This window comes from Bolinopsis microptera, chromosome 6 (assembly GCF_026151205.1).
Source record: "Bolinopsis microptera isolate Bmic1 chromosome 6, MBARI_Bmic_1.0, whole genome shotgun sequence".
Lineage (NCBI taxonomy): Eukaryota > Metazoa > Ctenophora > Tentaculata > Lobata > Bolinopsidae > Bolinopsis > Bolinopsis microptera.
The window spans coordinates 15,901,896-15,918,064 of record NC_087077.1 but is presented as its reverse complement, the minus strand read 5'-3'; the positions used below and the strand labels follow the sequence as shown (position 1 = coordinate 15,918,064).

General features: G+C 35.5%; 2 protein-coding genes across 2 annotated transcripts; both read right to left on the bottom strand.

The window, feature by feature from the left end:
- Positions 1-5,869: 5,869 nt before the first annotated feature.
- LOC134817439 (signal recognition particle receptor subunit alpha-like) lies at positions 5,870-7,149 on the bottom strand. Its single transcript, XM_063826581.1, has 4 exons — positions 7,018-7,149; positions 6,657-6,774; positions 6,365-6,463; positions 5,870-6,018 (listed from the first exon to the last, which is right to left on the bottom strand). Exons 1-4 carry the CDS (start codon positions 7,141-7,143, stop codon positions 5,870-5,872), a joined length of 492 nt encoding a protein of 163 aa, XP_063682651.1. The 5' UTR covers positions 7,144-7,149.
- A 2,539-nt stretch (positions 7,150-9,688) lies between these two features.
- LOC134817120 (GDP-D-glucose phosphorylase 1-like) lies at positions 9,689-12,237 on the bottom strand. Its single transcript, XM_063826230.1, has 6 exons — positions 11,906-12,237; positions 11,514-11,660; positions 11,176-11,306; positions 10,528-10,657; positions 10,252-10,407; positions 9,689-9,999 (listed from the first exon to the last, which is right to left on the bottom strand). The coding sequence occupies exons 1-6, from the start codon at positions 12,197-12,199 to the stop codon at positions 9,796-9,798; spliced, it is 1,062 nt and encodes a 353-aa protein (XP_063682300.1). The 5' UTR covers positions 12,200-12,237; the 3' UTR covers positions 9,689-9,795.
- Between the last annotated feature and the right edge of the window lie 3,932 nt (positions 12,238-16,169).

Genomic DNA, 16,169 nt, shown 5'->3' with positions numbered 1-16,169 from the left:
TAAAATAATAAACTGTAAACTACTAGCATGGCATTAAAAAATATATTACATTAACTGTGCATAGCTTGCTAGTTTTAAGATTTTTTCCGTTTCTCTTCTAATTGCTGTACAAAAGCTTAATAAAATATGAACACCGCGCATATGACTGGACGGTGCTCAGCCCATGTCAATTTTACATATAAAAATTTTGTTGAAATTTGGTCACGTTTAACGGGTGATTCTCGTAAAATAGTTGACCATTGTTAATGATCTGGCCCGGCGCGCGCTACTTCGTAACACTTGCCGTTGGGCCATTTCGAGAAGAAAGCGGCGCGCGCTACTTCGAAGAAATTTAGACGAGTAACATCCGTCAAGTAAAATATCTGTTTTATATATTGTCGACGAGTCCAACTCGGCGCGCGTCCTGGTAGCTGTTATAAATCTACAAGGTCACGTCAGCTTACGTAAAGATTTACAATTTATGTTTTACTAAACCTAAATTAGTTTGAGCAATTTCGATCATGGTCATAATTTGAGCTATCAACGAATTTATACCTATTTTGTCATTTTAGACCTTTTAATCAAGGCCAATCTCTCCCAACTAAATAAGGTTTGCAGTAGTTAAGTATTATTAATTATTGAAAGGTTCTGACAAATTTTCATTATGATTCATGTTTAAGAACTTGAGATTTAACGGGTGATACTCGTAAAATATCTGTTCCATATATTCAATATTGGACCGTTGATTCACATAGCCATGTGTATACGTATGCGTACTTCGGCGGTTGCGCGCTACTGCAAGCGAGAGGGCTCTGGTTAGAGCAAGACCGTTGAAGAGTCCAACTCGGCGCGCGTCCTGGTAGGTTATAAACCTACAAAATTATGCAATAAAAATCAACGAATTTCGTCTTACTGGGCCGCGCTCAGCCTGTCATTCGCCGAATCTCTATTTGTTTTTGAACATGATAGCCTGAGGTCCCCAGGTAAATTTCGTCAAATTACTATGTACTATACGCGACTTTTAAAGTACCTACCATACCTCCAAAAGCCCCGGTACCTCAAAAAATGGACCTTTTGTACCCGGGAAAAATTTTGGGAAAAGGTAGGACGAATATGGAAGCACAGGATTGACAAAACACCGTGGCTCTTCTCCCCTCTGCTGACTCTGCAGAAATCATTAGAGCAATTTCTACCACATAACTGAATGGGGTGCCCAAAAACTTTACACAGACAGAAAATAATGTCGGCATGACAAAGTACTGCCGCATGGCCACTGGATCTGTGCGTAGGAATAACGGCTTCCCCACGCAGTAAAAAGGTGGTACGAACACCCGGGCAGAGAAGGTGTCTGGAGAACGAAAAAGGCAAGATTTGTGGGACTTCAAGTCCCAGTCGGAGCCACTTATCGAACACTGCAGACCGGATCCTCCCTCCTGGTAGACAAGGTAACCAACGCAGCAACCATCATTGACGTTTGCAGTCCCAGGAGATAACCCGGCTTCCTGGATTGAGAACAAGAAAAGATACTGAAATATCAAAGACCTAAAAAGGAGAAATTAAGAAGAACTGGAATTTTACCGAAAGGTCACATCGTCCCCTGTGGGTGATAGGCGCATTAGGAAAACTATCCACCATAACTTTCGTAAACACCTCGACGCAGTCCACTGCAATCTGAGCATCTCTAATCTCCAGAAGACAGCTCTGCTTGGATCTGCCTGAATTTTCAGATGGTTTTCCCCCTTAGACATATGATATTTTTGTGAGTATAATACACTTTAGAGTCTACTCTATTTTTAGTTTTATTCTTCCACTGGTTACGGAATAAACACTTTTTACCTGGTCCTCTATATCTCTTCCCTTGCTAATGCAAGCCCCGGTCCCTCTTTGTTTATACAATTTTTTAAACCCGTATATTTGGGTAGACTGTGTAGTGTTATGTTTTTTATATCTATACAGTTTGTTGTACAAGTAATTATGTTTATTTACTGGACTAGAGGGGATACATGTTTGGAGTTTTTCTCTTATTTTTCTTCTCTTGCTCTGGCAGCCCTGATCTTGTAGAAACAGATGTTTGTTTTTAAATATTTGTTTATTTATTGTATTGATTTGGTATTTTGTGGTCAGATGCAGTCAATACCCAATGGGTAACTTGCTGAATCACTGTTTATACAAACACTCTGTACCAGTCCCTGTGTTCTGTCCCTTGCCTGCAAGCCCGTTTCTGGAGTATACAGCTATTTGTTTATAGTGTTTTACTGTTGTTATTATGTATTATACATTTGTAGTAGTGTAGGATTGTGTAATTTCTTTTTTTGCTAGTTCTATAATATTTGTTTGTATAATTTGTGAGTGTTTCTCCGTTTTATTCCCTTGCGTACAAGAGCCTGTCTCTTGTAAAAACGAAAACCTCGAAAGATTTGTAGCTAACACTTAGTCTCTACAAACACCTTTACCCTCTGGTCCCTAGGGTCAGCTTTCCCGGGCCAGAGGATAACTACCGACTGCCAAGTTTGACGCCTAGGCAGTCGAGACCTCTTATTGAGAACCCGTTTACATAATAATAGGATTATGGCCCACATACCATCTCGACAAAACTTGAAACCCAACTGGCACTCTACGCTATTGCAGTTTCGACAATATTTTTCTAAAAAGAAAAATGTTCCTATCCGAAACATGTAATGATTAATTATGAAGGACGTTAACATGTAGTTCTGAATTTATGAAACAAATTTCATTGATTCCTCATGGGGGCGGTATTAGCATTCAATAAGTTATTTTTAGACATGAAATATGCATGATGTAATCATGCTCTCATGTATTTATGTTGGACATCAAGTTTCGCTGAGATCCAAAGTGACCCATTGACGATGCCGCTCCACCTCGCTATCAGTTCCACATTTTATAACATTGAAGTCGAGCTTTGAATGCGTCTGCTGAACTGGCTTCTTTTAAACCGAACTTGGTACTTTTGTTCCAGTAATTGGCAACGCCGTACTGAGACCGAATATCCTCCGAATGTAAGGAAGAACAAATTTTGCGGCCACGGGATTTAAACCAGATAACAGTTTGTGACTTATAGTTTACATTTAATAATAATGTCTAGGGCAATTTAGGAGTATCAGATCGTATCAAATAGTTAAAATAAACAATCAATAATAAAATATTAATAACACGGGTATTAAAATTAATACTTTCGTTCCCCGTTCTTATATTCATATCAAGATTTATGTTTAGCCAAATCATTATGCTATCGATTTTATAGTATGACACAGTAGATGAACTTATTCAACTTTAGCACTTCATGATATACATCGTCTTCAGTCTAATCGGACCAACAAAAAAGCTGATCTTTTCCTAGGATAAGTTAGATCAATTCGTTTACAGTTCAATACTCTCTGCCTTCGGCAGTTTTGACCCCAAAATCGAGCACTGTCTCATGATAAGGGGACAAATTGATGCGGCAGGAATTCGTCATATCTGCAGTTGCCCGTTTTTGAAGCAGAACACTCTTTATAAATGGTATAAGTTAGGGAGGTATGTAATGGAGTTGATTAGTTTGTTAGAACAATTTGACTTCAAGAATCACTATTTGAAAGCCTAAACTAAAGGATTTTTAATAAGGTGGCATTTTTAGTTTGCGGAACAACCCCTATACGGGCCACGCCCTTTTTCAGGTTTCCGCGGTCACTCGAATTTTTGTATTTCAGCCCAGGAAGGTCTTAAGACTATTCCCGCTACATTCAAAGTATGTGCCTAATACCCACTTTTTATATACAACTTATGAAGCAACTTATACCTTAAAATGCTTCGTTTCGGAAATATGGCCGAAAAAACAGTTTTGTGTGGCTTGAAGCAGTTCATAATTTCCGTGAATTTTGGCATTTTCGCCTAGGTAGGTCGTAGAGACTATTCTGATACATTAAAATTACAAATGCCACATTTAGATACAACTTATAAAGCAAACATAGACCCTAAAAACTATTTTCGGAAATGTGCTGAAAAAACGGATTTTTGCCAAGCGAACAATCACAATCAAAGAAACAAGAAATTCAATGATACAAGAAATTTTAATTTTTAAGCACATTTATTACAGAAGAACAAGATGTAAAACAATTCATAAAATAAATGCCCCATTTGGTGTATGACTTTTTTTTTTGTCCTTGACTGCTAGTTTGGGTTTTTGGAAGACAGGTAACTAACGGGGCAAGGAATGGTGCGCGTTGCCTGAAAGCTTGTGCAAACACCGAACGCTATTTCAGTTAGTTTTAGAACAAGCCTCATTTTAGGAGCTAGAAGAAATTTGTTAGTAGACCTTAGGGGTTCTGTTTATAGTTGTTACTATAGTTTTGCATCTTGTTGTGACAAAAAGTCTACACTAAAACATGCTTTAGTTTAAATTGTGTGGTAAGGATAAAAAATGAATGTGGCTTCAAGGTGGAAATTACAGAGCTTGCGAAAGATTATTGGCCTTTGTATCATGGGTAATAATATGCTATAATATCTTAAACTATACATGCTAATTAAAAATTTCTTTATAAGTTCATTCTCAATTAAATTTAAAAATTCAAAAAATATACATTTATTTTTATTTATACCTTCTCACACATTTCTTCTTTACTCACAGTGAATGGACTTGGAATACAAGCCTAGAGGAATATAATTGGTGATTGTGTGAACAGCCAGTGATAAATGTGTGAAAATAATTTTGCAGTCAAAATCTTTTACGGTCCCAATCAAGCGGCGTGGTTTAGGCTGATTGGCTAATAGCGCGAGCGCACTTTTAAGTTTTCCTTCCTCGCAAGCACATTACACTAGTAGTAAAGTCAGTCATTCCGAACTTTGGGGTTAAAATGTTAAAAATTTGGGTCTTGACCTAAGTGTGTGGTTGTCAGGTGGGTGCTACCTGACAGTAAGAAGGCAGGGTATTTCCTCGACGAACATGTGTAACCCTCATACTATATATAAACGAGATGATTAAGATTTGATCATGCCATTTTACGGACACACGGCATCAACTTTAACGCGAAATTTCCTGCAAAAACCGTAAAAGATATAACAAACTGAAACTTTTTTGACTGGGTCAAATGCTCTTAATGGCCATCCAAAATCAGCATGAAAAAATAAAAAATAGCCAAGAAAAGGAGTTTCAGAGCCCAAAATTTGTACCCAAGTGGTGTCCAAAAATGCGAAGTTAAATAGGTAATAATTGGTTTTAGTGTTGAGGAGATGCTAGAGATATGAAGAGGACCACATTGTGATCCTCCCACATTTCTATCATGGTGCGCCAAATAATACCTCCCTGTGAATAGCCCACTGCAATGATCTGGTCGTATTGGGACGCGATTTCTTTTACATCCTTCAATATGTCCTCTGCTTGGTATTTGATGGGGGTAATGCTGGAAATATGGTTAAAAGCGTTGATCAGACGCACTGGTATCCCAGTCTCTCTTTCAATGAACTGTTTGAATCCAAAATGCTGCTTGTAGCTTCCAATACTCCATGCATGTGTAGTATACCGACTTTTGAACCAAGGACCTGGCCTAAGACGATTGCGAAAAACAATGAACGAAACATTTTTGAAATTTTCTGGAAAAAAGTTGTGACTTATAGTAATACAGCTCACAAACAGATGTTTGGCACAAAAGTGTGAATAATATTATCACAGGTTTAGGACAATAGTTCAGACTAAAGACTACAAGTTTATCAAACATAGGCCTGAAATGTTTATCGAACACAATAGAACAGCTGTATACCAGACAGGAGAGATAACGTGTTACTCGAGCCCAGAGATTCTTATAAAAATCTAGAGTACAGCTTGGGTATTATATATAATAAATAAGTATAAGTTATATTGTCGGGATTAATTTTTAAAGTAAATTGAAAATATAACTTAAATTCTGCATACCTGTTCAAACATGGCTTTGTTGGCAGTTGCTGTCTTTTCGAACTTCTTTGACTGAGTGAACTGCTTCATAGCACGTGGAGCTGACTTCTCTACTCTATGTTCCCCCTCTATCTTGCTTAGGATCCCACTGAAATCTGACAAAAATAGGTTTCAAATTTGCATACCATAGTTATCAAGTCAATCTACGAAAGTGACTACAGTTTGGAATTGAAAGTTAGAAACACGATTGAATATTAATAAGTCGCTTGACTGTAACAACTCTTCTGTTAATCTGAGTAGCACATTGTTTCTACATAGCACCAAGGTGCTGGAACCACCACAATGTGGATACTGCTGGGGGCCGGGGGAGGCATATTTTTCAGTGATCCTGTCAATAGTGGAAGCTGATTGGTATTTGGATTGTTCCTGTCACGTGCCAAAACATATGCCTCACCGGCCCACCAGAATCTATAAATAACAAGAGTTATTAATAATAATCACCAGAGTCGAAGTTACAGCCGTTGAGCCACAGGGTGCCGTCTCTCAGCTCGTTCTTATACTTATCTCTGAACTCCAGATGGATAGAGTCGATCAGTTTGTCTGAAATATCATCATATTTTTAGTTAGTTAGATATGATTAGGTTTTTATTACATAGTAAATGCAGTACTACTATCACAATTTGTTTGTGGAAATTTCCTTAACCCAGATCAAAGCGGAGGTATAATGGAACTTGAAGACAATCCCCAAACCTTACAGAGTAACACGTGACAAGGTTAACAAAATGGGACTCACCAAGATAAGAGAGTTGGAGCATCTTCTGAACAACAACGGCAAACACAAGTTCAAACTCGTTATCCAGTTTCAGCTGGATTGTTAGGTTCTTGTGGTTATGTTGGTTGCTGGGGCTGCCCTGAACACAACGACACATTGTTATATTATCGCCTTGGACGTTTATTCAAGAAAATAATATTTATTCAGTCAAGATGTTAAAATTTAAATATGAGCAAGTTTTATTATTTTAAAGTACTTAGTATTACAAGCTATTTGCGTTCATTTGTTATTTAATCTGACCTTATCTGAACTACTTGTAATTTTAAACAGTTTTGAACAAAACACAGTTTTTAATGGAAAGATTTGTAAACGTACTCCGTACCTGTATAAGGATGTTTTTGATGGACTCATTAACTGCATGAGTTGAGGATATGAGCTGGGTACAGGCCCCTTGGAAACAGAATAGCACAATACCACCCTTGGTAAAGATAGAAAATAGCTCCAACATTCTATAAATATTATTCTTTAGATATTGGTAACATGGTAGAACTATACCGGCCTTGGTAAAGAAAATATTTCCATTAATCTGAATTATTTTGAGCTGAGCCTTTTTTCAAATTAATTATAATATATGGACACGTTTTTTTTTAAGTGTGGTGAAAATGACTTTGAGTGCCATTACACTTTTGACAGTGTAAGTGAAATGACTAGTTACTAGAAAGTGTAGCACAGATATGCCTTCAATCTTAACTGCCCCTGTAAGGAAAATCCATTACTTAGTTAATATGTCATAATATAGTACCAAGGCAGTGCCAGTTTTCAGCATTTTGGACTATAATGTTGAAAACGCCCATAAAAAACTGAATTTTGCGACTTTTCTGTTCAAAATTCAGATTATGTCTCAGAATTATTCAAAGAATATTTGGATTTTGGTAGGAATACTTGAACTGTGCTCAAAATAAGCAAAAAGTCATTTGTTTGGAAAAATTTCTAGTTGGTTGATTGGGTTGTACAAGGCCCATACTTTTGATCAGCTTGTGAATGAACTGTAACAACTTTCAATAAACGTTGGTCTGTAATAATGTAACCTAGGAAAAACCTATTGTGTGCCTGTATTCAGTAAAAATTCACTCACAAAATTACAATTGATTTTTTTACATTGCAGTAGCTAGACAGCAACAAATTATAACGTTTTTCAATCATACTGTCGAGATTAAGTCTGCTCAACAGCATTCTGTTCGAAAATTAAATTAAGAGTGTGTCAGTTTTCAGTAAAAAGTCATTTTTAGGTCAAATTCATCACGATTAAAAATTCAAAAGAAATGACTCTTTGCTGAATATTGGCACTATACAATTGTTGTCTGACAGCATAGGCAGGTTCATCAAGATGATTCTTTACAAAATCTAACGATATTGTGTGTTCTAATTCAGCAAAAAGTCATTTTATAAATAATATTTTTAGCTTAAAATCTTCATAGAAATGACTTTTTGCTGATTATTGGCACGATAAAGTAGATTTCTGACAACAATATTATGTTCATCATGGAAATTTGGTACATACTATTGATGTTTGAAGTTCATTGTGCCAGTTTTAAGTTAGTTATAGCAGGTTATCACAACACTGCTTACAAAGCACAAATTTTATGTGATTTACCATTGGTATATGCATAGAAAAAGAAGTCATTTTAAGCTGAATAATGGCACACAGTGCAACAAAATTGTGCCACATTAAACGAAAAAGGCACACCGCTCCCTCAAACAATATTCTGAACTAAAAAGAGTGCCATTTAGCAGTAAGAATGACTATTTCTGTAAAATAAGTCACTTTTTACTGATTTTCAGGACACATATGCTCTTCAAATTTTCAGGATGTAACTAAACTAAGATTCGTATCTGCAACATGAACAATTCGGTGGTTTGAGATGATTAATAATGCTGATATTGACTTATAATAATTGGTAATTCCCACGTTGGCTGCAGAAGTCACTACAGCTGATTAGTGGCACTCTCATACTATTATCTGTTTTTGACCCCTTTATGAACACATTACTTTTCGAAATAGATGCTTAAACTAACACTAGTGCACCCATGGATCAAGAAATAGACAATTTTTGTCTTTTTACATCATTTATCTATATGACTGATATGCTGAATTTGGGCACTCGGGACATAATTGAGTGTAAGCAGTACAGAGTTCAAGCCTTCTTTTAACTGATTAATGGCACCTTCAATCTAAAAGTCAATATGGTGACTGAACAAGAGAACTGAAATTTCGATACTTATTTCATCAATTAGAAAAAATTAAATTTCAAGCTGATACATGTGTGACTTTTTGCTGATGGTTGGCACATAAACATGTAGGAATTAGTTTAAAGACACAACCAAACATTGTCTTATCCAGAAAAAAACACAGTTATGCCTAGATCTTTTAAATATTTTGACAAGAACCATCAATAGAGCAGTCGTATTCAGATATAAAAATGACTTTTTACTGACTTCTGTCACTTACTGGAATTGCTAATAATGACTAAAATGCTGAAACAGTTACTCACTCCAATCTACTAGTGTAATGTGAACAATATTTGAGCAAAATATGGCGAAATCAATGGAATTAGTCAATTGGAGGTTAAAATGGTTTGCTGATTTTTGGCACTCAGTTTAATTGCTCATAAGTCATATTCTGCTTGAGCCTGGCACTTCGTTTTTTCAAATCACAACTGCTGAATATTTTCACTTTATCTTATGTACAAATTTATGGTTGCACTTTAAAAAGTACTGCGACTTTTTCCTCATTTTGTGCACTCTACTTTGAAAAAGGTGAAATCAGCAACTCACCACACTTAAAAAAAAACGTGTCCATATAATAGATTATTCATTATAGCTATTATTATAGCTAAGTTACTCTTATATTATAGCTAAGTTATTTCAGATAACTAACTTTATTTTGCAATAATTTATGTGTTACTTTACATGCTTTAACACCTTTGATAAAATGAAATCTAACTGAAAATGTTACTTCAAACATAAAATTGTATAAATAATTAAACATAAAATCAGGTTAAAAAGTATTAAAATAAATATAAAAACACAATATGTGACTATTTCTGTGTGAAACCAGAGTAGTTTTATCACGTGACGTGAGATCAATCACATGAAAAAATTAGCTGCTGTTATTGACTGCTTCCAATTTCTTCTTGACCAAAGCAGTAATTTCTTGAAACTGATCTTCTTCAAATGCATTTATCTTGAGGGTATTGATTATCTGTGTCTCTGTGATGGTTTGAAATAAGTCCAAGTCGTGTAGTAAAATGTGACCACTTATCTCACACACTGCCGGTTTGAAAAGTAGCTCATCAGCAGGAAGCTGACATGGTAACTGGTGAGACAAGTAATTAGTGAAGTAGTTAGATTTAAGAGACAGTACCTTAAAAGATGTCCCAGAATTAGACATACGTTCCCATTTTTTGTAAGCTGATACTTTTCTGTTCAATCATGCACATGGGCCTCCTTGTTACAAATTATCAGAGGCAGGACGTAAAGTTGTACAAATCAAAGTAAAGTCATTAAATAATTAAATTAAATTAGATTTAGTTCTGCGTTTAGCTAAGAGATAAACCTGGTCTGATGGTTTGACAGGCCACAAACAAACTCGAAGGACAGGTTCTGGAACTATGGTTGGATCTGTGTGAACAGTGCAGGGGTCCCCATATGTTATCATCATATTGTGGGGTATATCCTGGTCTTGTAGTACTTCTACTGCCGTAAACACACTCTGACAGGTGTACTGTTTCAGAAGTAAATTAACAAAATATGAAGATTTATAAACATAATTTAGCTTAATAACATCAGCCTAGAAATTAACAAAACAAAGAGACAAAGTGAGAAATCCAACCTTAGCAAGTGAAACAGTATCAGTCTGAAGCTGAAACACGAACCCAGGTACGGGGTAAGTTGTTAGTTTATAACAACAATCCACTAAGTGTTCAACTGGAGCACTTTCTATTGGCAGACTAGTACTGCATCTGTGTAAACAGTGTTTCTGTTAGTAATCCTAGATTAACATGGCTTCAATCAAAACACTAGCAAATTAAGAGGAAAATTTAATCAGGTACCAAAGCAGTTTTACCTTTATCATGCTCATAATATTGTGAACAAGAAATGCGGCCGGTTTTTTTGTGAATGGCCGCTCAATTTCCCGATCCGTGATTGCGTATTTATCATGGCTTTACTGATTATAAGCATGCAGATATAGCGGAGTAACAGGCCGAGCGCCACCCACTTAATTCCATATAGATTTTGAAAATACCGTATAATAATTTTATGCAACCCTATGTTTATTGTTTATGCAATATAACATACAACGACGGGCTACGGACACAAGCTACCATATTTTTTTAAAACCTCGTTTGCTAACCCCTGTCCTTAACTATTTTGTGCCTTCGGTACTTGAGACATAGATCGGGAAAAATGGGTGAATACTATTTGTATTTTTATTTCAGTCTGTGGCAAAAGGAAGTACTTAGCTAATAAACTCACTCACTTGTACGCATGGAGATGAAGATGATTGATCGACGCAAATGCTCGTAAACTGTTGAAAACTACTCGTAGATCTGGATCACCACAGCTAACAGAAAATGACAGTCCCAGCTCGACTGCACCGAGAGTTAACCTCTGGAAGTAATTTACATGACTAATCACATTATGATTATTATAATTTGGTATTAATAGAGTCAATTATCCAAATTTGGAAAATTTAATTTGTTCACGATCCGTAATATAACCTAGTAATATAAGTATCTAAGTAGCAAAAGGATATTCCTGATATATTTAGTAAGCCAATAAAACTGGTTATTTAAGATACCTTAATATTATCTGTACCTGGTTTAAGCATTTTTCAGGTGATGGTAGAAGAAGAATGTGACTCTCCGATAACGGGCTTGCATTAACAGCAACTAAGGATGAACCACTGTCCATAGAGAAACTTACACAACCTGCATCATCCGACAGAGAAACTCCTAGCAAGATCTGAAAAACAGTTAAATGTACAGAATAGCCATTTATAATATATATTATAGTTATACTCTCCAACCAAATATTAATGTATATCCATAGATTCAGCGATTATAGACAGTTAAAAATAAATTGAAAATGCAAATCAGCCCTGACAAAAAGATTATTTCATTGTAGTAAGGATTCTAAAGCAAGGGCCATGGCAAGAATAAAGTAAGTTGTGGTTTCCAAAATAAAACTTATTAAATTCGTGTCCATACCTCTGAATCATTGAGCTTGTTGAAGTTAAATAAACTGTCGTTGAAGGGTTGATTGCAAGAAGACACTGAGTGGGCAGCTCTCTTCTTTGAAAATCTATGTTCATTGTAATCTGCACAGAATTGACATTGGCCAGGGATACTCCGCAAGCAAGATTCTGATAACTCATATCTAAAAACATTTTCTGACTTGCTTTTACTCCATAAAGAATCGACTAAACCATTAATTAGTGTCTGAGAGACTTTTACTTTATCTGGAGTCAAATGACGAGGGAGAGTCACACATGCTCTCTTCATACTGAAATAATTATTAAGTTATCAGAAATATAATATCTTTTCTTCAACAACGATAGTTGTCTAGCCATAAGGATAGACACCCTCGAAATTGAATAAACCAATACAATAGATTATATATTTTCTCAAAACTAATTGTCTTTTCTCATTGCTTATTGACATTGGTTCAAGAGAAGCTTGTAGAACACAGTGCTAGTGGTCCAATGGTTGCTTTTATGGACTTGTAATCAAACGATGGCCTCTTTGAGAGTTGAGACCTGCTTCTTCAGTAGAGCCTAGGTCTGGTAGCGTTAGATAAGTACAACTGACAGCAATACCATGCATTCAGTATTCATACAATAACTACAACAAAATTTTTGAACAATATAAAGATAATTTCAGCAATGATAATTGTCTAGCTATTACGACATCTATGACAGAAATACTGACTTGTCTCCTTTCTACAAGAAAGCTCATATTTTCCCTGTTGAAAAGAGGATATTTTTCAAAGTGTGCCTCATCTGTTTCAAAGTGACTCATGGATTGGCGCCAATGTACCTCCAAGAGTTGGTTCAAATGAACAGAGATGATAAGGCTGTCAAAGAAACCAGAACAAAAACAGCATGCAACCTTCTTATGAAGATACCTAAGTTCTCTAAATTGAAGGCAACTAGCAGGCGGTTCAGCAAATATGCACCTGAATCATGGAATTCTCTCCCTCTTAATGTCCGTAACATCGATAATATTGTCTCTTTTAAGGGTAAGTTAAATAAATATTTGTATGATCAGCTATAGCCTGGTTAAGCTATTTTTTGTGGCTTCTAGTCTTTTTTTTGTGTTATTTTTTGTTTTCCGAGTATCCACTTCTTGTTTTTCTGGTTTTTATCGGTGTGTCAATAAAATCAATTATGTAATATATATACTTAATAACCATTTTTTGCGACAGTTAATCTGATATTATCTCTTTAACATTATTTAGTATTTTTTGATTTATGAGACCCGTGTTTTGTTTTTAACTTTCTGCTCCGAGGAGGAGAGAAAGTTATTTGAGGAGAGCCGCTCAGACATGGGCACCGTATTGTGTAAATTATTTAGTGATCTTTATACAATATCTTTGTCGCATAGTAGCGGGGTAGTAAATACAGTGTTTCGTTTCGTTTCGTTTCGTATAGAGAATATACATTTTTTGAGAGTACAAATTTGACCAAAACCCATAATCATGGGTAGAGTGAACCGCTGCCAGTGTCTCTCTTTTCCAAACAAAAGAAAATGATATTAATTTGAGGAACCGTCCGCAAATGCAAATTGATACCGAGAATGAAATCGGTCGCTCGCTTTTCCCATTCAATAAGCTTTATTACAATACGTAAGCCGTGAATGAATGGGAAAAGCGAGCGACCGATTTCATTCTCGGTATCAATTTGCATTTGCGGACGGTTCCTCAAATTAATATCATTTTCTTTTGTTTGGAAAAGAGAGACACTGGCAGCGGTTCACTCTACCCATGATTATGGGTTTTGGTCAAATATCATCTCTTTTTGATTATAATGTCAGGATAATTTACACAGTCGAAACTTAATAAGGAGGTAATTTCAACGATTTCGAAATTTTACCTTTGAAAACGTTTCCTTGTGTTTAGGTAGGCATATCTGTCAATAACAGACTGAATATAGCACTTTTTACTCATTCAAGTTGGCATTAAATTCATATATAATGCCATTTTAATATCGTGGGAAAGCAGAATATATTCGAAATCACGAATGAGCAAAATTCTCACCTTTCGCACGTGCAAACTTTTAGCGGACGTTGCGTGCGCATAAAATATTGAATTACCATAAATTTTTGCATAGTGTTATTTAATATATAGTTTGATAAGCATGAAAAGTTTCAGAAGATTTCAAAAAGAACTTGGATCACAACGGGACTCCAAAGTTGGTAAAAATCGTGAAAATAACAATTTTTAGTGATTTTAGCTATTTTAAATGAATTTGGGCGTGTCCCCACGTGTGCAACTTTTCGATTTTCAACTTTAAAACTAGCCTATAACACAATTTAGACCTTTAGGAAGCAAAATTGAGCTCCACAACCCAAGGGATGGCCCAACACCAGAGAATACTAATTCACAACTTTTGTGTTTTTATAAAATTATTCTTCAAAAAAGCACAAACTTCAATAGCGAATATCTTTATGAAGGAGCAAGGTAGGAAAACTTTCCGGTAGATTTTCAGAATGCTTGAACAATTATCTAAGATGAAAATGTCCTCAGATTTTGAATAAAATTACTCCTTAATGCTTTAAAATCAATTTGAAAAGTTGTTATTTTGTCAAAAATCAAGTTTTAAAAACACTTAAATTGATGACGTCATCAAGTGATGATGATGACGATAAATTATTTTTCGATATAATGTAAACTAAAGTATAAACAATTATCTTTAAAACCTGTGGTTCGAAATGACTGTATCTTTTATACTTTTGAATCTACGGACACTTAAATGTAGGCTACAATTTACTGCAAAAGCGTCTATACATATATATATAGCTTCACGACAATCTGTTGTAAAACAGGGGTTCCAGAAAACCCACTTCCCGATACTCCTGCAACATGAAATTTTTTTTACAGTCGATTTGGACAAGGTCTAGACGCTCTGCAAAGTTTCAGATCTCTAACTCAATTTTAACATGGTTTTTAAGGCACCTGAATATGGCGATTTTGGGTTTTTTACCTAATTTCGTATAACATGCTGGCGCGTATTTTGCGCAAATTTCTTAAAAACCTCCACATAACTATTTCTTATTCCTGTCATCATTAACATTGAATTAGAATGTTTTGAACTTAAATATACCTGCTGAACTACTTTCGATGAGTCTTAATGCCTGGAAAACAATAAAGGGGATATAATAGTATAGGGGGACGGGGGTACATAGTGTTGTGAATATAAGGGCAACGGTTATGCTTGCCAGCATTGTGATTTGAATTTTGATATTAATTACAGATTATACATATCATAGATAATCATAAAAGCCGCGCGTCGGCTGATTGCCTCAACTTGGATTAATAGTAATTTTAATTGACAGAAGCTGAAGGATGGCAGTTCTAAAGGCCCAGTGCACCATCGACAAGATCATACAAGGATAAACACCTTCAAAAATGAATAAACCAATACAATAGATATTCTACAAAAATTGTATAAATTTTAAAAACCGGGGTTAAGAATAATCCCTTTGAGATATATAAATGGTCAACTGAAAATAAATGGTCAACTAAAAATAAAAATCCTCATCCCACAATAACTGGTTATTAAAAACACTTTTTACCTTACGTGCTACTTTGTGATGTCACATCTATTAATCAAATAGTAGCTGTGATAAACTGATTATGTCAAACCAAATCCAAAATCATATGAAGCAGTAGATCTAAAGATTTTAAAGATATCAAAAACAAGTGATAATGTGACAGGTTGTATATGTAGCGCTCGATTTTGTAGCGCGATGCACTACTGGGTCGCGCGCGCATCAAATAATGCTTCTCGCAACCACACCAACCACACCATCTTCGGTAGATCGGCGAGATGCACCACTGTGCCTCACCGAGCTGCGAAGGATTGACATCGTGAATCAAAAAAGCAAAGTATCAGTTCAATGACAATTATATTTGAAATATTTGTTCATATGTGATATGTATGTATATTGTATAATAATTTAATATGTAATAATAATAATAATGTAATTTGATTCACGATGTCAATCCTTCGCATTTCGCCGATCTGCATACGAGAAGCATTATTTGATGCGCGCGCGACCCAGTACACAGTAGTGCATCGCGCTACAATAATGTAATATAAACGGTTGATTTTATATAGGGTCAATGCTATATTATGTGTATATTGTTTAAATAATTTTATAATAAGTTAAGCATGGGAGCCGATATTGTATAATTTATTAAGCGGTGCTCAGCCTGTCATTTTGCACCATATATTTGATTCTTTAATCGTTT

What these genes read in the sequence shown, in the direction of transcription:
- LOC134817120 (XM_063826230.1), bottom strand. Translation starts at nt 12,199, where the DNA reads ATGAAGAGAGCATGTGTGACTCTCCCTCGTCATTTGACTCCAGATAAA. An exon ending in ATACTGTTTCACTTGCTAAG is followed by an intron (nt 10,408 to 10,527) that starts GTTGGATTTCTC and finishes TACACCTGTCAG; the next exon opens with AGTGTGTTTACGGCAGTAGA. An exon ending in CTGTCAAACCATCAGACCAG is followed by an intron (nt 10,000 to 10,251) that starts GTTTATCTCTTA and finishes TTACCATGTCAG; the next exon opens with CTTCCTGCTGATGAGCTACT.
- LOC134817439 (XM_063826581.1), bottom strand. Translation starts at nt 7,143, where the DNA reads ATGTTGGAGCTATTTTCTATCTTTACCAAGGGTGGTATTGTGCTATTC. An exon ending in TCAAAAACATCCTTATACAG is followed by an intron (nt 6,775 to 7,017) that starts GTACGGAGTACG and finishes CGTTGTGTTCAG; the next exon opens with GGCAGCCCCAGCAACCAACA. An exon ending in CGGCTGTAACTTCGACTCTG is followed by an intron (nt 6,019 to 6,364) that starts GTGATTATTATT and finishes TATTTTTGTCAG; the next exon opens with ATTTCAGTGGGATCCTAAGC.